The sequence below is a fragment of the Paroedura picta genome, chromosome 1 (genome assembly GCF_049243985.1).
Source record: "Paroedura picta isolate Pp20150507F chromosome 1, Ppicta_v3.0, whole genome shotgun sequence".
Taxonomy (NCBI): Eukaryota; Metazoa; Chordata; class Lepidosauria; order Squamata; family Gekkonidae; genus Paroedura; species Paroedura picta.
In genome coordinates this window covers 28,366,674-28,387,653 of record NC_135369.1, presented here as the reverse complement: position 1 = coordinate 28,387,653, position 20,980 = coordinate 28,366,674, and the positions used below count along the sequence as shown (strand labels likewise).

General features: G+C 47.1%; 1 protein-coding gene across 13 annotated transcripts in view; it reads right to left on the bottom strand.

Annotated features, from left to right (window-relative positions):
• Positions 1-20,980, bottom strand: part of OTOF (otoferlin) — a 177,553-nt gene that overhangs the window by 20,238 nt on the left and 136,335 nt on the right. For 4 of the 13 annotated variants that reach the window (XM_077331083.1, XM_077331067.1, XM_077331133.1 and 1 more), the window contains exons 23-37: positions 18,476-18,665; positions 16,824-16,948; positions 15,443-15,577; positions 14,701-14,862; positions 12,856-12,927; positions 11,417-11,536; positions 10,738-10,899; positions 9,140-9,302; positions 8,661-8,791; positions 7,274-7,303; positions 6,678-6,806; positions 5,344-5,410; positions 2,737-2,906; positions 1,652-1,786; positions 15-152 (exon numbers count right to left, since the gene is read on the bottom strand). In XM_077331083.1, coding sequence (XP_077187198.1) covers positions 15-152; positions 1,652-1,786; positions 2,737-2,906; positions 5,344-5,410; positions 6,678-6,806; positions 7,274-7,303; positions 8,661-8,791; positions 9,140-9,302; positions 10,738-10,899; positions 11,417-11,536; positions 12,856-12,927; positions 14,701-14,862; positions 15,443-15,577; positions 16,824-16,948; positions 18,476-18,665 — 1,929 coding nt within the window. The remainder of the gene's footprint in view (positions 1-14; positions 153-1,651; positions 1,787-2,736; positions 2,907-5,343; positions 5,411-6,677; positions 6,807-7,273; positions 7,304-8,660; positions 8,792-9,139; positions 9,303-10,737; positions 10,900-11,416; positions 11,537-12,855; positions 12,928-14,700; positions 14,863-15,442; positions 15,578-16,823; positions 16,949-18,475; positions 18,666-20,980) is intronic. The other 9 variants (XM_077331093.1, XM_077331103.1, XM_077331167.1 and 6 more) reach the window with 6 other exon arrangements.

The following is a 20,980-nucleotide window of genomic DNA, read 5'->3' as shown; positions in this document are numbered from 1 at the left end:
TGACTTGCTCTCACCCTAACAACATAGACCCGGACCAGCACGTTGATGGGATCGTTGCTTGGGATTCCCTGGAACATGCCAAAATTGGGGTCATATCCAGCCTCCTTGGTGATATCGTCAGGGAGCGGCACTTTGTACACACACATAGAGCCCTGGGGGAAGGGAAGATGTTATAGTCTGGTTAGAAACAGAATCCAAGACTTGCTGAAATAAGTGGGTGTTATCTAAGTGCAACATCACTATGAAACACAGTTTTGCTGTTAGAATCTGTCATTCCATTGCTACCTCCTGCGAGGACACTGCTTGAGCAGAACGTGTTTGTCTTTTTCCTGTGATCAGAGCCAGCAAACTGGGGAGATAATCAGCCAGTAGAGACGCTAGCCTCCAGGTGGAGCCTGGGGAGCCCCCGGATTTACAGCCCACCTCCTGACTTAAAAATATCAGTTCCTCTGGAGACAATGGATATTTTGGAGGGTACACTCTAGGGTCATGGCATCCTACTGAGGTCCCTGTCCTCCCTAGACTTCACATTTTTGCTAATGCAGTGTTGGATGCAGACTGGTGCCGCAAATGGATGGGTGCTAAGAAATATGCTCTGTTTAGCATAACCTTGAAGTCTAATTTGCCTGGCCTTGGAATATTCACCTGGCCCCAGCCTGGTGGAATGAGCTCCCAGCAGAGCTAAAGGTCATTTCAAAACTGTAAAGGTTCTGCAGGTTCTGGAAGATTGTAACCGTTGATTGGTTGGAGAGTAACCGTGGGTTTTTACAACAATTGTGGATTTCTTGGTTTTGATAACCCTACTGTAAAGGTAAAGGTATCCCCTGTGCAAGCATCAGGTCATGTCTGACCCTTGGGGTGACGCCCTCTAGCGTTTTCTTGGCAGATTCAATACGGGGTGGTTTGCCAGTGCCTTCCCCAGTCATCACCGTTTACCCCCCAGCAAGCTGGGTACTCATTTTACCTACCTCGGAAGGATGGAAGGCTGAGTCGACCTTGAGCCGGCTGCTGGGATTGAACTCCCAGCCTCATGGGCAGACAGCTTCAGATTGCATTTCTGCTGCCTTATCACCCTGTGCCACAAGAGGCTCTTTTAACCCTACTGTAGGGAATTGTATATTAATGTCTTATGAGCTTTTGGAGTATATGTTGTTATTGTTGTAAACTGCCTTGAGATGACTCAGGAGAGGTGGGGTATAAATTGAATTATAAACAAATAAGAAAAATAAGTGCTGACCTGGTGACCCTTTCCACATTAGAGTTATGAGTTTAGGGCTCCAGGGCTAGTCTGAAGACATAGGGGGGCCGACCTGGAGATGATTCTGAGGGAGTGTTACTATTGCATGGGTCTAGGGATGCAGCCAGCCCTCTGAGGTAAACATATATGCATGTCTATGTAACCCTTTGTTCTTTGCACAGGTTCTAGACTCTAGTCCCCCTACATCCCTATTTATTCTTTTGCAGCAGTTAAAACAAAAACATAAAATGGTTTTCCAGTCTGGCATGTTTCTGGGTGATGCCATGCTAGCCAAAGGACCCTGTTAGAGGCCTATTGGGCCAGGCCATCAATAATGGCACCCAAGCACCCCGATTTCCTATTACCATTTCGTCTTTCTTCCAAAGCTACTCATCTAAGTGGCCTAAAACGCACCTTGAACCTGCCCACTATGCGCTCCTCATCAGCAGCATTGTCGTCATCGTCACCGATCTTCCCGCGCAGGAGATTGAAAGTATGCAGCCAGTCCTCGAAGTTGTCAAATTCCGTTTCCAGCTCTTTGGGATACACCTGAGATTGCAAAGAGCCTTGGGATGAGTTAAATGGAAGCGGCCCTGACCTGAGCGCAGCAACCTCCTACAAACACCCAGCTACTGGCAGTCTTCAAGCAAAGGTTGGATACACACTTTTCTTGGATGCTTTAGGATGCTTAGGGCTGATTCTGCGTTGAGCAGAGGGTTGGACTAGATGGCCTGTATGGCCCCTTCCTTGATTCTATGATTCTATGATTCTACCTAATACTTTGCCCTTCAACTACGGCTCATTAAGAGGAAGAGAGAATTGTCCTGCTGCATCCATCTCTTGTACAGCAATGCCTCTGATGTGCATGCAGTCCCCCTTCCTGCAAGCCCTATCTTGTTCATTCCAACAGAAGGGAGAGCTCCAGTCGTGGAGGGGACATATAGGCAGAGCTGCCAGGACCTTGATGAAGTGAATGGAACAACTCTGCAGCTCTATGTACATATTGGTGCTTGTATACTGATAGATATGTAGACTGCTGACGTGCATTGAAGCCAACACATTATGTGCTGGGGTTTAGGTCCCTGCTACAGGGCTACTGTGATCAACAGCAATGAGAGATCTGACCGGGGACCTTGGATCTTGCAGCAATGCAGAGTCAGTGCAGTATCATGGTTAACATGCTGGACCAGGGTTTCAAGTTGTCCTCAGTCAGGAAGCTCACTGAGTGTTCTTGGGTCAGTTGCTTTATCTGAGCCTAATGTATTTAGTAGAACAGTTATGGAGAGAACCAGGAATGTGACCCTGAGCTGCTTGCAGGAGGGACAGATAAGCTGCCAGAATTCTGGCACATACTGTCAATTTGCTCTCCTGTTTGCCCCACGAGTTGGCCAATAGAAGTACAGGGCCCAAACCCAGGAATATAGTCCAAATACCCAATTATACCTTCTGGGATTCAATGCACTTCAACACAGAGAGGATGGTGAGAAGGGGCAGCTCACCTTCATTTCATCGATCTTCAGCTTGTTCTTCTTCTCGGGCACTTCTGGTTGCTGAGGCTGCTGCTGCTGCTGCTGTTTCTTCTTCTTGTCCTCTTTGGGCATCTTGATTTTCTCCTTGGCCTTCCCTTGGCCCTTGGAGCCTTTCACAGGAGAGTCATCAAGTCTGATTTCTGAGCCCCAAACAAAGAGGCAGTGGGTGGCAGAAGGGAAGGTGAATGGTTGGAAGCAGGAAGCGGCAGCCAAGGTGACATGAGGTGGGAAACAGAACATGCAGCCATGATGTGCACGAAATCTGGGAGACAGCCACTAAAATTAAATTTTGTAGCTCAAAATTGACTCTTCTCCATCCATGAGACATCCATCTATGGGACAACCAGCATTTCACTGGCTAGCTCCTCATCCTTGCTGTTCATGTTACGATACAATCTTTGGACCTGATGTTTTATGGCTACGCTTCATGTATAAGAACGGCTCTAGTTTGGAAGTAAGAGCCATGTAGGGAATGGGCTTACACGGGTTGCATGAACAACTGGACACAGAAGGGATTTACTTGAGGGCACATTTGGACTTTGTTCCTACTCCGGGCTTATTGTACATACGCTCTTGCAGAAAGCAAACCACTTTCTATACCTGCCCACTGTTAAGGTTTCTTTGCCAATGGTGGGATGGATGCCAGGATGGTGACAGCAAAACAGGCATGGAGACAAGGAGAGAGTGATGCCACAATGCATGCCATAGAATATGGATATGTCCAGACTTTATAGCATTGGGTGGTTGTCAAAGGAAAATGAGAGAAAAAAGGAAGATCATGCATGTGATCATGCTCAAGATCGATGTAAACCGCCACAAGTCGGTTGATTCCGGGAGTGGCGGTCTAAAAAAATTGAAAATAAAAATAAAAACATAAATAAATACACCATGCAGAAGGTGCCATGGAAGGGGGTTCATAACTGCAACAACAGACTTCATCCCTTTTTTGCACATTTAGTAAAAGCTATCTCTTTTAGTCAAGGCTATGGTCTTCCCAGTTGCAATGTATGGCTGTGAAAGTTGGACCATAAGGAAGGCCGAGCGTCAAAGAATTGAGGCTTTTGAACTCTGGTGCTGGAGAAGACTCTTGCGAGTCCCTTGGACTGCAAGGCGAACAAACCGGTCAGTCCTAGAGGAGATCAGCCCTGCCTGCTCCTTAGAAGGCCAGATCCTGAAGATGAAACTCAAATACTTGGGCTACCTCATGAGAAGGAAGGACTCCCTGGAGAAGAGCCTAATGCTGGGAGCGATCGAGGGCAAAAGAAGAAGGGGGCGACAGAGAAGGAGGTGGCTGGATGGAGTCACTGAAGCAGTCGGTGCAAACTTAAATGGACTCCGGGGAATGGTAGAGGACAGGAAGGCCTGGAGGATCATTGTCCATGGGGTCGCGATGGGTCGGACACGACTTTGCACCTACTAACAACAACAATCTCTTGAAGATCAACAGGTTTCCTCTCTCCAAAGATGGCAATGAGAACCTTCCTTTGCATTTGCTATTTCTTACAGTCTCAAACTACACATCACACTGGGGATGCATGTTGGAATCCTCAGATATGCAACGGAGCTGCAAGAAGCAGTTCTGGGAGGGGGCAGTGTGGGTCAGAGATTCAGGCAGAAGGGAGGGTTAGCACTTTACCCACATGTCATTTGTATGACCTCAAATACCCCCCCCCTTAAATGCTGAGAGTGAAAAAGGACAGGCAGAGTTTGAGAGTTGTTCCCCCTTCCTGAAATTTAAACCTATTTGGATGGTCATTTCCAACTGGCAAAACAAGGCAGGAGGGAGATACACCCCATTTTCTGCAGCCCAGTCTATACTGGTTCGCCTACCCTCACCATTGCTTTTTGGAACTGGGTACCTCCCAAAGCTCAGGTGACAGATTCTTAATACTGGTTTTATGGTTTTTATGCTTTTATATATTGAGCTTTTATTCTTCTTGTAACCTGCCACAAGTCAACTCTGAGAGTGGCGGGTAAGAAATCTAATAAACAAACAAACGAGATTAGATACTGGACTTGTTTTTCATTACGGCATTTTTGGCCTTTTCTCAGGCCACTCAAAATGCTTGTTTAATGTGTATTGGAAATCCTCTACATGTTCCCATGTAGTCAAAATGTGGCCTTGGAAACACTGATTCACAAGAAAACAAGGGACCAGAAAGATCTGAAACTCAGAAGAGCTGCTGCCAGAGTAGACAACTCTGACCTTGAAAGACCAAGGCTCTGACTTAGTATAAAGCAGTTTGACGTGCTTAGTATAAAGCAGAGTACACATGCAATTTTTCTTAAAAGGTCAACATAGTTTGTTCCTTAGCTGCAACTCTCCTAGCTCTCAATGAAGGGTGCCATATTTAAGTCTGTGTCTTTAACTGCTGCAGGGCAGAGAAATTAAGGATGCTGCAGATGGGAAATGCTTCACTGGTTAATTTCTGCCTGTTTGGCTGCTATTAAGGGCAGAGATGCCCTCAGCACAGCTTCTCTGACATTCTTCATCGTACTCTCCCTAAAGTGGAATGAACCTCTGAGCTGGATGTCTCCTAGCCAATCCGCAATCACCATTGTTATCCATAAATTTACCCTCAGTCAGGTCCATTTCTTCCTTCTCCTCCGCCTCTGCTGCAGCTGCCTCCTGTTGCCGAAGATGCTGGAAAGAGAAAGGTTGCACAACAGGATAGGTGAATACAGCAGAGCCTTTAGAACCCTAGCAGCTGGACTACAGTCACACACTCCACCTTGGACTGCCCTTGAAGACAAGCTGAAAACTGGTCCAAAATGCTTCTGCTGAATTAAAATCAGGGGTTGCTAACAGGAAGACATATTGTATATTTTAAAGCAGCAACATAGGCTGACTGTTCAATTCATGTCCTTAAATCCATGTCTGCCTATGTGTGCCAACTACTGTCTTCTGGTTGTTACCATCTTGCCATCCATGAGAACCTGGTCCTGTTCTGTACTTGCTCCCTTCTTGTGGAAAGGCCCCGCAAAGGGGTGGAGCTCTTTGAATGTGCTATAAGGCAGTGCTATTCAAGAAGACTTTTACCATATTCAGTCATTTTTAATTTTTGAAACTGTACACGGCACTGAGCAACACAGGAAACAGAGGGAATATATATTTTTATAAACAAACAGAACATGGGAAGTCAGTATTGAGATGATACAGAAAGTCCTCCTGACCACATAATATGGGGGGGGGGGGAGATGACGCCTGCATGCAATTTATCTCACATGCCAGAAGGAATTTGGATTTATCCAACATCATACAAAAAATTAAAATGAAACCTCATACAAAATAACAGTGCAGAGTTTTGAAGTTCTTTGAACTGGAGCAGTGGTACTCAGTGGGTCAGGACCCCCGTGTGGCTCTTTGACACGCCACCTTTGGCTCTTCTGTGCACTAGTCTCTAATGTGGCACCTGCTTCATGTTTCAGTAATCTCATGCTCAGAGGCTTACTGGGTGCCAGTTCACTGTGCCCCCTGAAGCCACTGCTGCCTGAGGAACAGGTCAGCTGCAAGGCTCTGAGGTACAGGCATCATGCTAGCGATGGAAGGAAACATGGCTCTTCTGCTGAGAGGCTGCTGTGAAGGAGGCTCTCTGAGAGCCATGGACTGAGCACCTCTGTACTGGGGAAAGGTGCCATGCTTAGCTGCAGAAGACTGCAGAAGTGGGCTGAATCCTGTGGATGTTTTCCACTAAAAGGAGGGAATGCTGCTGGTGCAAGTAGCCATCCCCGGAAGGTGCAAGGGTCTTGCACTATACAAAAAAAACGCTTCTGTTTGAAGAGCAAAGCTGCCATGTCTAACCTGACTTTTTAAAAGAAAAAAATGTACAGCACCCTTTTGATAATTTTATTTATCTAATTATGGTAACCCCATGCTCACAGCCATGCTCAGTTTGCTGGTGACCACCCACCTCCTTCATTGTCTCTATGGAAGCAAAATATTTCGACCACCAGTCCAGCATGCTCTCGTCAGGCTCGTCGTCTTCAATTTCTTCTGCGCCTTTCTTCTTTTTCTTCTTTTTCTCTTTCTCTTCTTCTGACTGCAAAGGGAAGGACAATGGAGGTACACTAAGGGGTCTCGCACAGCCTAATTATATATCGTTCTCGGAATGTCTACCGGCAATGTTTGCAACCCTCCAAACACCCCAGGAGGAAGTTCCCAGAATTCTGTGCTGCTTTGACCCTTTCATGTCAAGAGGGCACCACCCTAGGATTGGCCCACTGGCCCATGCATCACTCGGATATAATCAGTGGACTGCCTCTGTTACTTGACCACTGTCAAACATTGTTGAAGAATTCATGAAGCTAACGCTATGACTATATATGCAGGAGTTTTCCTCTAGAAAAATCTAGAAAAATCATGTCATCATCCTCAAAGGTACCTCATTCTAGCTCATTGACCAAGCTCGAGAAACATGAATTTAGCCACAGAGGAGGACTTTAAAGGACTGGGAGCAGAAAGAAAAGTAATTATAACAGAGCCATGCCAAGCATGGCCAACACTTACCGGCTCCACCTTCACAACCGCATCAGAGTTCTGCCAATGGGGAGAGGAACAGAGAAGAACAAGCAATAGTTACAGAAAGGCAGGGAGACATCTCCATTATGTATTGCACATTCCAGTAGACAGATATGCACTTTGCTCAATCAAGGGGGAAAGCCACAGGTGCATTCCTCAGTGAACAAGAAGGAAATGGGAGGCCAAAGTCAACCCCGGAGGGCTCCCTCAAGCAGGGATGGGCTGGTGGTGCTGCTGATGGTTTATGCCACCATTCTGCCATAATGCTGGGATGATGCCTTTGGAGGAGCACCAAGTCCCAAGCTTCCAATTCATGCATATTATGCAGCAGAATGGGAAGAATGGATGCCATTAGGATTCTTTATCAGCAGGGATCTGCAACTTTTTAAAATTAAAGGCCTAACCTACATAAAAAATTCACAGCAGTAGATCAACTGGTAGCCAGTATAAGACAGCCCACCTCCATAACTGACAATAGGCAGTTTGACATCACTAACATCTGACACATTAATAATTGCAAACATTTTGGAGACAGCTTGATGCTGTTAGGAGCATGGACTTCTAATATGCCGAGCCGGGTTTGATCCCCCGCTCTGCTGTATGCAATTCTGACCAAGCAGTAATATCAGGGCTCTCTCAGCCTCACCCACCTCACAGGGTGTCTGTTGTGGGGAGAGGAAAGGGAAGGCAACTGTAAGACAACTTGAGACTCCTTCTGGTAGAGAAAAGCGGCATATAAGAACCAGCTCTTCTTCTTCAGCACTAATTGCTAAGAGTCCTTTGCTAGGAAGTGGCACATACAAGGTCTCACATCAAGTCATAAATATCTGCCAAAGCACCCTGTTGTTCTAAGTATAAAGCTCAGGTGAGCGTACCAAGGCATGTTTTGAAAAAGGAAGTTTTCTTTTTAAAAGAGCCATATTTGTTTCTATGCTAACAGTGCAATCCTACAAACACTTTCCTGGTCATAAGCCTTACTGAGTAACTTCAACAGGATTCTGAGATCTGCTTAGGATTCCTTCCTAACCCATGTTTGCAGATTGCAGACTCCTGCTTTAAAGCATAAGCAAGCAAAGGGCCCCTGACCCAGGCAACCTGCCCTGAAGCCTGAGAGTGGGGGTAGAAGCCCAAGGGGATATGAATAGGAAAGGACAGCACAACAGAAGAGAGAGATGAGCAAATGCAAGTGCAGGTAACATGGACTTGAGCTTTGCTGCAGCAAAGAGGACTGGGCCAGAGGAGGGTTAAGCATCACTTTCTGGGAAATATTAGAAGTTTGGTCAGGGCTTCCTTCTTTTGGGGAGGAGGGGCATGGGGTGGGGCTTCAAGTTTCAATATCTTGCAGGGGTTGCCTCCTAAATTGGGCTTCGCTTACCGCTTCCAACTTCACCATGGTCTCCATTTTCTTGATGGGAACCTCGGGCTCAACGTTGACCACAATTTCACCTGCAGGGCGAGAGGAGGGGCCTCCATTGGCCAGGGTTGCGTAGGCATTCAGGAGCTTGGCTGGACAGAGGACAGAGGAAGAGAGAAAGAGGCACAGTGTGCAGGCAGGATGGACAGACACAGAAGGCAAGAACCACTGGAGGGCAGAAGAGGGCCAGCAGGCTGGACAAAGCACTGACCCACTGAGGCAGAAAAGGAAAACTGATTGAAGAATGGAAGGAGAAAATACAGAAGAGCTCCAGCCTTCAAAGAGGTAATTCGATGGGAGTGAGAAGTCCATCAAAGTCCCCAAAACACAAGAACCTCTGCATTACAGAGAAATTTGAGTCCAATGGCACCTTTAAGACCCACCCCCGACCCCCAGCCCTGCTGTCGCATAAGTTGCTCCTGCTCTGCCTGGCTGGATACCTGCTGTGCTCCAGTGCTGAGCTTTCTTATCTGGAGGCCGATAGATGAACTTGCGCAAGGAGTTGACAGCATGGCTTCCCACCAGTGTGTACCGCCCAAAGGCGCGGCAGTCAACCACACGGATATTCAGGGGAGGGTGAAGGAGCTCATTTTCGGGCAGATCCTGCAAGACACCAAAAAAACAGATTGGGGGTGGAAGATTGTTGCCCCGAAAGGCAATTCTATTTATGTGTCTTTGCACTTTATGGAAGGCAGGCATGTATGTTGCCATGCCCTTAATTCAGCCTCATAGCCCTTTCATCATAGTCTCTCAGATTCTGACACTCCTGTACTGCAAGCACTACAATTTGGCATCTTTGTGTGATCATGTCCTTTTGCTCTTTCATCTAGTTTTATGCAGTCTTGGTTTTCATTTTATTCTTGTGCTTGTTTACTGGGTGATATCAAAGTGCTGGTAATAATAACAGTGACACAATGGGAGCAGGGTGGGTATATGGGTAGCAATTAGGCAGGGCCTGGAGATGCCCCAGAATTTCATCTCATCTCCAGGTGACAAACAAAAAACTCCATGAATCATAAGGTCGGAAGGCATCTCCAGGGTCATCTAGTCCAACCCGCTGCAGGATGAAGGTAATTCACAACTACCTGCCCACCTACAGTGACCCCAATTTCATACCCAGATGATGACCCCCTCCAAAAAAAACCCCCAATCCCTGGCCAGTCTGGCCTGGAGGAAATTTGCCTCCCGACCTCAATGTGGCAGTCACATCCCCCTGGGCATGCAAGAGACAAGACTGGACACAATCTCTTCCTGCCCACCCTCTTACAATTCTCCTAAATTCACAGAATCAGCCTCTCCATCAGATGGCTATCCAGCCTCTGCTTAAAAACTTCCAAAGAAGGAGAACCCACCATCTCTGAGGAAGCCTGTTCCACTGAGGAACTGCTCTAACTGCCAGGAACCTCTTCCAGATGTTTAGCCGAAAATTCTTTTGAATTAATTTTAACCCGTTGGTTCTGATCCGAGTCTCCGGGGCAAGAGAGAACAACTCTGCTCCATCCTCTATGTGACAGCCCTTCAAGTACTTGAAGATGGTCATCATATAACTTCTGTCTTCTATCCAGGCTAAACAGACTAAGCTCTCGCAACCTTTCCTCATATGTCTTGGTCTCCAAACCTCTCACCATTTTCACTGCCCTCCTCTGGACATGCTCCAGTTTCTCTACATTAAAGAAAATAGTTCCTTGGAGAGGGACACTATGGCGTTATACCCTCCTGAGTTCCCTCCCATTCTTTAACCTCACCCACCCAGCCCCAGGAATTTCCTAACCTGGAAATAGTAACCATTGGTATGAGGGAGGACGAGGTAAAGACTTGTGTCAACTCTTGTGTGTTTTCAGCAACATTACCCCTGCGTAGAGATGGAAGTGATGAGGAGACAGTGAGTTGGTGGTGCCGATGTTTCTCCTTTAACTTGCACATTGGGCCTAGACTATGAAACCTGGGAGATACTGCCTGACAAGGCTAGGAAACCATGACCATCAGCAAGGACACTTATATGGGCATTGCCTACCTCTCTCCTGAGGCCCATACTTACCACTTCAAACCACTTAACCAAGGTGCTGAAATTGGGGTTTTTCTTATAGTTCTGGATGAGGGATGACTGGACTCCCTTTCCAGCACATTCGATGTCCACTCGGGGCCGATCCACTTGGGCCAAATTCACGCGCTTCAGGTCTCTCAGTCCCCAGAACAAAATCTATGGAGAACAAGGATTGGATACCAAGAAGGGGATAAAGCCTCAATGTAGTCTTCTTGGGGATTCCCGGATTGGTTAATTAGAATAAGCTGTCTTACTTGCAAAGTTATGCTGCTGTGAGAAAGAAAACTCAAAAGGGGATGGGCTCCACACTCCTGTCACTAAAATTCTTTGGCTACCCCTGGCCAGACCAATTCTAGGTCCTTCTGCCAGTTTTTGTCTACTCTTAAAGCTATAAATCTGCCTTTGCAGCTGAACCCAAACATTGGAAGAAGGCAAGGGGGGCTCTGCTCTCTTTCATGGAGGTCTGAAGAACAAGGAAGCCCCAGATCCAGCATCCAACTGGTTTTCATTCTATAGGATATGTGGAAAGCAATCACTCCAAGGACTTGATAAAGGAGAAAGAATGCTATGGGATGAGCATTAAAAGAATGGAGAAGAACTTGGCACAGCTGAACTACAGAACAAGGATCACATGGAGCTCATACTATTCACCAAAGCCTATCTGAAAATTTACCTCCACTCTGTATTTGCTCAACACGGGACGGATGCCCAGAGGCACTGGCAGGATGGGGCCCCTGTCCAGGTCTGTAGGGCCATCAATAGGAGGCAGATCTGACTTCCCAGCTGGGCCAATCTGGAAGAGACAAAAAGAGCCATTGGAATCTCTTCCTTTAAGTAACATTCGCATCCCCCTTAATGCTTCCAACATGTTTCTTCATCTGTAGCCCCCATTCGATAGGCAAGCTTTCTTTTCATGCATTGGATCAGTAGTCAGTTGGGAGAGGGTGGGGTCTAGAATTCCTGTTTTTCCCCAAAAAGTCCCAAATTTTGCAAGCAGAAAACTGGGTTTATTCTCATCCCCATGCTTTATTTCTGGCTGCAGGGTTTGGAAAAATTGGTTCACTGGAGATTTGAAAAGACAGTGGAGAGAAGCCTGGTGCCCATCCTGGTTTCTGATCCTTTAGCACAGGGGTAGTCAACCTGTGGTCCTCCAGATGTCTATGGACTACAATTCCCATGAGCCCCTGCCAGTGTTTGCTGGCAGGAGTTCATGGGAATTGTAGTACATGGACATCTGGAGGACCACAGGTTGACTACCTCTGCTTTAGCAGACACTATGTGTTTTCTCATGCAACCAAATAAAATGAGAGAAACTTATTGTTGTTGCAAATCTCTTGACAATTCCAAGGTAGAAACTGTAGTCTATAAATTGTGCCCCAGTGGCAGCTGTGCAGTTTTCTAGAACCTTTGAGAAGATGAGCAAGTGGGGGGGGGGGGTGGAACATGCTGGTGAGTCCTTGGAGATGCCAGTATTTGGGGAGAGAAGAGGCAAGAATGAAGAGCAATGGACAGATATCCTGCTCTGAGTGGTGAACGCAGCAGTTCAGAAGGCTTTTTGTGTGCCAAGATGCCTGCAATTGTGAATGGCTTACAGGTGAAAACGAAAGGTGATTTAAAAGAGAGGGAGAGGACAAAAACCTGGCAGGATCCTTTTCATGCAGAGAGGAGAAAGAGAAACATGGGCTTTGAGAAAATCTGGGTGAGGCAATAGCTGCCTTGAGCCCTGTGGTGTTCAAGTTAAAGTTGGGCATATAAATATGTTAAATAAAAATGAATGGGTAATACTATAATCAAATAGGGTTGCCATCCTCCAGGGTGGGCTTGGAGATCCACCCGAATTAACACTGATCTCTGGACTACACAGATCAGTTTCCCCAGAGAAAAGGGCTGCTTTGGAGAGTGGATCCCATGGCATTAGGCCATGCTGAAGTATCCCAAATCCCACCCTTCTCAGCCCCCCCACCTCCCACAAAAAATCTCCAGGAATCTCCCCACCAGGAGTTGGCAATCCTATCAAATCAAGGTATCTTGCAGCTCATTCAAAGCATCAGTCTCTGTGCACAGCAAGGGGCAGTTCGAGGCCCTTGGGCCTGATGGCAGCCATGGCGGCACCTTGATCTGTGGCACACAAGGGTCAGTGACTGCCAGCAAAGCCCGCCTGATCTCTTCATCATCATATGGAAGCTGAGATCATGAGAGAGAGAGAGAGAGAGAGAGAGAGAGAGAGAGAGAGAGAGAGAGAGAGAGAGAGAGAGAGAACAAACAGGAAGAACACACAGGTTACTAAACAAACCACTTCCAAAGGCATGGAGATGTCAAAGCCCAGAAGAAAAAGACTTGGGTTTTATAGCTTGTTTTTCACGACCAGAAGGAGTCTGAAGTGGCTTCCAATCTCCTTCCCTTCCTCTCCCTGTGAGGTAGGTGAGGCTGAGAGATCTCTGTGAGCGCTGCACTGTCAGAACAGCTCTAACAGTTCTGTCAGGATTGTGGCCAGCCCAACCTAGCTGGCTGTTTTCAATGAGCGGGGCTGAGGAATGGGGTTGACAGATCCTCCCTGGCCACCAGTGGGGCATAGGGGGGTAGGGCAGCCAGCCAGATCTGGGTTGGGAAAGTCCAGGAGATTTGGGGATGGAGCCTGGGGAGGACCGTGGTGTACAATGCCCTAGAGTCCACCCCACCCCACCCCAAGGCATCCATTTTCTCCAGGAGAACTGGCCTTTGTAGTCTGGAGAGGAGCTTTATTTTCAGCAGGTCCTGCCGAGAGGCTCAGAACAACAAACAAGACACAAAAGAGTAGGAGTGTGCATTCCCAAAGGCTCTTCAAAACATATAGCATGTATTAATAAATAACAAATAACATTATGTAACACAAACAGTTATCAATAATAGCCCCAAAATCCTTCGTGTGAGGGAATTTAGACTGACAGAGACCGAGAGGCTCCATATCAGGCAGTGCACTTCAGAGCGACTGGAGATTTGAAACACGGATCCCTGGCCATAGTCTATGCACTGGCTCTTGCTGCGTCTCTTTCCCCTGCCAGGACTTTAATGTGTTGATCATCATCTGCTTACTCAGAGTAAAAGTGTCCAAAACCCCAAAAGACCGATTACCTTTTTAAGCAAAGAATTATCATACTGCCTACTTTGGAAGTTATGACACAGTTACTAATTTGCTACTATTTTACTTTTGCCTTATATCTTATGATCCTTGTTCCATTGTCTGAGGAAGGGTGCTTGCACTCGAAAGCTCACACCTTGAATAAATCTTTGTTGGGCTTAAAGGTGCTATTGCACTCAAATTTTGTTAAGATCAGCAGCTAGCATTAAAAACGAAACAAAACAAAAAACAGATGTGAAAAAAAATAACAACCAAGGAGATCAAGGAATAAAACCATTAAAAGCCTTCTAAGACAGAACAGTCTTAACCAGCTTCTGATAAGTCCAAACTGAGGGTCAGGGATAGGGTTGCCAACTCCAGTTTCATAAATAGCCAAAGGGAGCCTAAGGAGGGGGGGCTAGGGAAAGGAGGGAGTACAGCAAGAGATAAAAGGTAAAGGTAAAGGTATCCCCTGTGCAAGCACCGAGTCATGTCTGACCCTTGGGGTGACGCCCTCTAGCGTTTTCATGGCAGACTCAATACAGGGTGGTTTGCCAGTGCCTTCCCCAGTCATTACCGTTTACCCCCCAGCAAGCTGGGTACTCATTTTACCGACCTCGGAAGGATGGAAGGCTGAGTCAACCTTGAGCCGGCTGCTGGGATTGAACTCCCAGCCTCATGGGCAGACAGTTTCAGACAGCATTTCTGCTGCCTTACCACTCTGCGCCACAAGAGATAGAAACTACTATTAGTATCTGGAGATCAGTTGTAATCCCAGGAGCTCTCCAGACTCCACCTAGGGGCAGGGGTTTCCATAATTTGTTTTCTCCCCCCCCCTCCCCCAGACATGAAGCCCTTACCTGGAGCAACTCAAAGGCAGCCAGCAGGTCACCAGCAGTGGAATTCCCCCTGTAGATCTGGTAGTACTCCAGCTGGGGTGGGAAGCGGGGGGGACAGTACTCCTCATCTGACATCTTCACCACGGGCTTAGCAAATGTTCGGCCCATGAAGTCGGCCTTCCCCTGGAAGAGTACAGAGAGAGTGTGGGTCCACAACTATTTGGGATGCTGCTGAACCAGGACATCTGGATTTCTGCTGCCTGAGACTGGGTGGCCCTTTGGCTTAAGCCATGATGATGGGGATGGGTTGCTGTTGGAAAGGAACAGACTTCCTCACAAGGAAAACAAGGATGGAGGAGGAAGTTTCAGAGCCAAACAGGACAAAACAATTGAGGTTTCCAGGTGTCTTGTTTCACACAGCTGGATAAAACAGCTGAGGGAGAGGAGAGCAGGGTGGAAGTGCTGGAGAAGGATTCAGGACTATCACACTCGTCCAAACTGCTCCCTCCTCACGATATTGTGCAGATGTTCAGCAAGGGCTCCAATGTGGGTCAGCCACCAAAAAAATCTAGATTGGCTCCCAGTTCGAAACAAGGAGCTTCTGAAGACATTCCCTTATGGGGAAATTCCCACCAATGTTCTCTCAGGGATCTTAGTGCAGCTCAGGGTGGGCACTTAAGGACAGAACATATTTGAAAAAGAACAACTATGTCAACTTGCAGAGTAGGGATGGCCTTGCTTTCCATCTGTGGCCATCTCTTACCACTGTGTCTTGGTCATAGATCTCAATGACAATGATGGGAGGGTCATCCCGCATCTCGTGGACTTCTCCATACAATTCCACATTGTCAAACACCAGCAGCTGGTCCCAGGTAGGGCAAAGGGTTTCATTGAGGACCTGTGAAAAGATGACAGGAAATGACGAAGGATGTGCAGCCTTCTAGCCCCATGAGCCTTTTCTGCAAACCCTTTAATTAATTAATTAATTAGTGTAGTGTTTTATGAGCTGATGGAAAGGTTAATAGCTTATTAGCTTCATTTCTTACTAAATAGCTTTTGGTTCCATTTCCCATATAGGGGTTAGTTTGGGGCAGGGACTAAGCCTATATAAGAATCATAGAATCATAGAATCATAGAGTTGGAAGGCGCCGTAGAGGCCATCTAGTCCAACCCCCTGCTCAACGCAGGAGCCCAAAGTACCCTAAAGCATAAGGGCTGCTTTCAGTTCTGCTGTTGTTGGTTGTTCTGAATGTGAATTAATAAACACTTATGTTGGAGACATCGGAGTCTATATATTGCAGTTTGCTTGTTTATTTGTTATTTGATTTATTACTTGCCACTCCTGAACTAGCTGGGCTCATGGCGGGTTACAATAAAAGGTCCCACAATAAAACATAGAGCTCCCGGTCCCTTAAAATTAACAAGAACAGCACCCATCCAATCCCCAAGTCCCCATCCACCCCCAGACTTAACAGGCCCCCACCATATCCTGTGCCTGGGGGTGAGGGGATAAGCAAGGAGATAGCATGATCTTACAGCTATGGCAAGGAGGGACCCAATCTTACTTGCTCTGTCCTCAACCAAATACTTGGCAGATGTCGAGCTTGAAGCAGAAATTCCCAGGTTCACATGGACCATTTCTGCATGGAGGTGGACAGTGCATGCCACCTCCTGCTTGTAAAAGCATTAAAACCTGGAAACAGTGAGAGGCTAGGCAGGGGCAAATTCCTCATGCAGAAATGGTCATTGAATTCCCACCTCCTTCCCAATCCCTGGAGCAGTTTTACAACCATTTTTTGGAAAAGGGTTTTGTTTTATTTTCCCTTCAATACAGCAAATGATAAATGCACATTATGTTTTCATTTTATGTACACCCCAACAGAACATGGGGAGAAGGTCAAATCTGGATGATCAGTCCAGTTTTGAACAGAATAAAACAGATAACCTGTGAGGAAATTGTGAAGCGAAGAGGAAGGCATGTTCAGGTACCGTTTGTGCTTTAAATGAACTCTGAAAAGTCCCTTTCATTATTACAATTGCCTTCCTTCTTAATTCACAGTTTGCCACCCCAAAGATCGTGTTTCACAAGCAAGACATTCAGGCAAGGGTTGTCAAAGGCCAGCCCCTCATGGCCTCTCTCTTACCTCTGTGCACTGGCTCTGAGTGATAAAGAAAACCCTGGCAAAAGGATCGGACAGGCCACTGCTGTCTGCGGCAAACAAACTCCTGGCCTGGTACATGTGGACTCGCAGCTGGAAGACCTGCTTCTCTGTGGAAGAAGGAGAGCAGAGGAGAGACACGCAGCTGACCTGACTGAGGAAATGGCGGGTGGGCAGGGGGGAGGGGGAGATGACAGATTTCGGGTTGGGGGTGAGGCTTATTTGACAAGACCTTGCTTTCAGTCCCAAGGTTTGGCCTGAAGTGTGTGGGCTGTGGGCTCTTTGGTAATTTTGAACTCATACAACACATGCTGCCATAAAATGGCTGTCGAGGGGCAATGGACAAGCACAGCATGGCTGCCAGGGGGCTGTGGTGAGTTTAAAAAAATGTTTTTAGATCCTATGATGGAAGCAGCTGTGACTGAACAGCGTTCCCTGCAGATACAAAGGTGATATGTTGTGAATAGAGGTGCCAGGTCTCTCACTTCAGTGGGAAACTTTCAGTCCCCTGCTGGTCTTTCTCACCACCACTCACTAAGCAGTGGGAGAAGTGGAGGGGGGGGGAGTGGTATTGTGAGGATGTGATAATGTCATTCTGGCACAATTGCAAGTCATGATGCCACCAGCCATGCTCTAACGGCCAATTCGGTGGTTAAACCATGGCCATTTGGCTGAACGCTAGAGCACTGCAGGCAATGTGATGATGATGTCACTTCCAGCCATGCAGGAAATGATGGCATTTCATTGCCAGAGTCATCACTACATTGCCAGCAAGGTCTTCCACCCAAGTGGTAAGTCTCCTTGCCAGCCTCTTTCTGGCTAGTCTCCTCCTGAAGTTCCTCGTTCTCCAATAAGACAGAGGAAAACCAGGACTGACTTTTCGCTTTGGGGAAAAGATGCTTTGCAGTAGCAGGGAGTGGATGCCAGGACACACATCAGCAATCACCATGGTGTCACATACAGTCTGCAATTCCTTTGCCACTGAGTCATTTAAGGTGCTCACCCATCGTTCATCCCAAGGGGAAGAGGCCATGCACATGGTTCCTAGCTTCAGTCCCTGGCACCTCACATGTTAAAGAGACCTTAGATGCCTGGAAATGTCTTTCTCCACCTGATGCTCCAAAATCACTTTCAGCACTTCTGAAAGCTACCGGACATACCTGTCCAGGAGGCTATCACACCCATACATAGTAATGGAGAAAACTATAGCATAAGCTAGGGGTGGCCAACCTGTGGCTCTCCATATGTCCATGGACTACAATTCCCATGAGCCCCTGCTGCACGGCCGGGGCTCATGGGAACTGTAGTCCATGGACATATGGAGAGCCACAGGTTGGCCACCCCGACATAAGTCATCTTGGTCACCAGCAACACACCTTTTCTACCTCCTTCATGGTGGCCCTTCCCAGTCTCAATCTCCTGATTTCTTGGTTGATGGTTGAGGCAAGGAATAAAAAATCTTTTAACCAACCTCAAGAAGCTCAAGGTGGTTCTTCCCTCCTCTTTGCTACACGTCCACCAATGCTGCAAGGTCAATTAAACTGGGAGAGAGTGGCAATTTGAACCCAGCTCTCCTCAACCCTAGTCCAACACTGTTTCGCCACACAAACTCCCAAGTGAGGAGGAGATGCTCTTACTGTTGTAGAGGAGGCTGATGGGAGGGAAGAAAAGGATGCCTTGTCCTTTGGGCAGTTTCCTCTCCTCAAAGCCACAGGGGAGGCCGCTGAGGAATTCTTTCCGCTGCTTGTTGAGGCCTAGCCACAAGTAGATCTCCATTTTGGCCTGTACTGTCCAGCCAGCTGGCCCAAACCCCTTTTTGCCAGGTAACTGAGGGAAGAAAAGGCAAGAAAGAGAGAGCTTTTAATCGGTGCCACCCCGAGACCAAGACGTGTGGATTTTCTGGAGATGTATGCTGTGCTGGACGGTCTGTATGTGCATGTGTGAGGGTAATGCCCTCTAAGTCTGTCCCCAGAAGCTGCCATTTCTACCAGGGAAACTGATCTCTGCCAGGGGAGAGACATTGTAGTTTTGAGAGAGCTCTGGTATCCACCTGGAGGCTGGCAACCCTACACAATAGACAGCCATGCATATTGTGAGGACAGAATGGTATCTGGTATCTGCATAAGCACATCAAGGGTCAGGAAAGGTGGCCTGACAATATATCTTTGACCAAACTGCCTGATAACATCCCGGCTGGATTTCTGAGAGCATCGCCTTTTCACTCATGACTGGTATTGTGGTAGTTTGGTTCTGGTTACCTCATTAGATCATCTTAATTGTCCAGGCCTGGGATATCAGAGTTTCGTGACTACACCTGTGGGTTGCTTCTTTGTTTGTAAGCCTCCTTGCGGGCCTTACCCCTGTCTGTAAGGACCCTGTCTTTTGTACTCTGAATTGTGCACAAGGGTAAGATAATTTCCTAGAGAAGATAGAACACCTGGACTATGCTCATCTCACAGCCATAGAGGGGGACGAGAAACAGTTACAGCTTTTTCCTTTGGACTTTGTCAGATTGCTTTTTTTTTTACTTGACGTGCTACTTTATACTGTTGTAACCTTAAGCTAACTTTTAATACACTTTTCTGCAAATGCTAGGCTCCAGTGGGATTCTTTTGGCTCTCAGCATCCAGTGAAACCCATGGAAGGGGCAGTTTGATCTTAGGTTCCACCCTGGGGGTAAGAAAGGTGACCCAAACACCCTCACACAGACTGGGATAAGTAGTCTGAGAGGACTGGAATTAAAAAGAGGGAGACTTGGCCTGGTCCCAGTTTGATTTACCAAGTGAGGCAACAGTGGTGTCTTGTTTAGTATTATACAATGAATCTTGCTTGGAAATGGACTTGGGATTAATTTGCCAGTGTTTGAGTTCGGAAGCAAAAGCATTTCTGTAGTGGATCCTCACTAGCTGAATACTCTCCTGGTGCTGCCTGATCTCACTTTTAAGGGCCAGAGTTGAAGCCCAGCCAGATCTGACTGACCAGTTGCATCCATCTGATCCTCTCCCCTAAAGGTAAAGGTATCCCCTGTGCAAGCACCGAGTCATGTCTGACCCTTGGGGTGACGCCCTCTAGCATTTTCATGGCAGACTCAATAAGGGGTGGTTTGCCAGTGCCTTCCCCAGTCATTACCATTTACCCCCCAGCAGCAAGCTGGGTACTCATTTTACCGACCTCGGAAGGATGGAAGGCTGAGTCAACCTTGAGCCGGCTGCTGGGATTGAACTCCCAGCCTCATGGGCAAAGCTTTCAGACGGCTGCCTTACCACTCTGCGCCACAAGAGGCTCTCCCCTAGGACTAGTTTATTTGTACTCTTCTGCAATTGTTGTACTCTTGCAATTGTTGTACTCTTCTGCAAACTAGTCCCCTAGGACTAGTTTATTTGTACTCTTCTGCAATTGTTATTTTTGCATGCTGTTAGGTGTTTGGTGTGTGTGTGTATGTATGTTAAGTGCCATCATGTGGCTGCTAAATTATAGTGACCCTCTGAATTAATGACCTCCAAAATGCCTTGCCTTTAACAGCTTCAGGTCTTGCAAACTGATGGTTGCGGCATTCTTGACTGAGTCAATCCAACACCCACTGGCCCTTCCTCTTTTCCTTCTGCCTTCAGCATTTCCACATATTTCCAGTGTCTCTTGTCTTCTCTTAGTGTCACCAAAGTACAATAGCCTCAGTTTAGCTTTGGCCATTTTAGCTTTTTTAGCTCCTTATTGAGGGAGAGCTCAGCCTTGATTTGATCACGAACCCATTGATTTGGCTTTTGGGCAGTTCACAGTAGATGTAAAACTCTCCTCCAGCAATGCATTTCAAATGAATCAACTTTCTTCCAGACAGGTTTCTTCATTGTCCAGCTTTCATACCCATACATAGTAATGGAGAATACTATAGCATATGTCAGGGATGGTCAACCTGTGGCTCTCCAGATGTCCATGGACTACAATTCCCATGAGCCCCTGCCATGTGACAGGAGCTCATGGGAATTGTAGTCCCTGGACATCTGAAGAGCCACAGATTGGCCACCCTGGCATGGGTTATCTTGGTCACCAGCAACACACCTTTTCTAGCTCCTTCATGGTGGCCCTTCCCAGTCTCAGTCTCCTGATTTCTTGGTTGATGGTTGAGGCAAGGAACAGAAAATCTT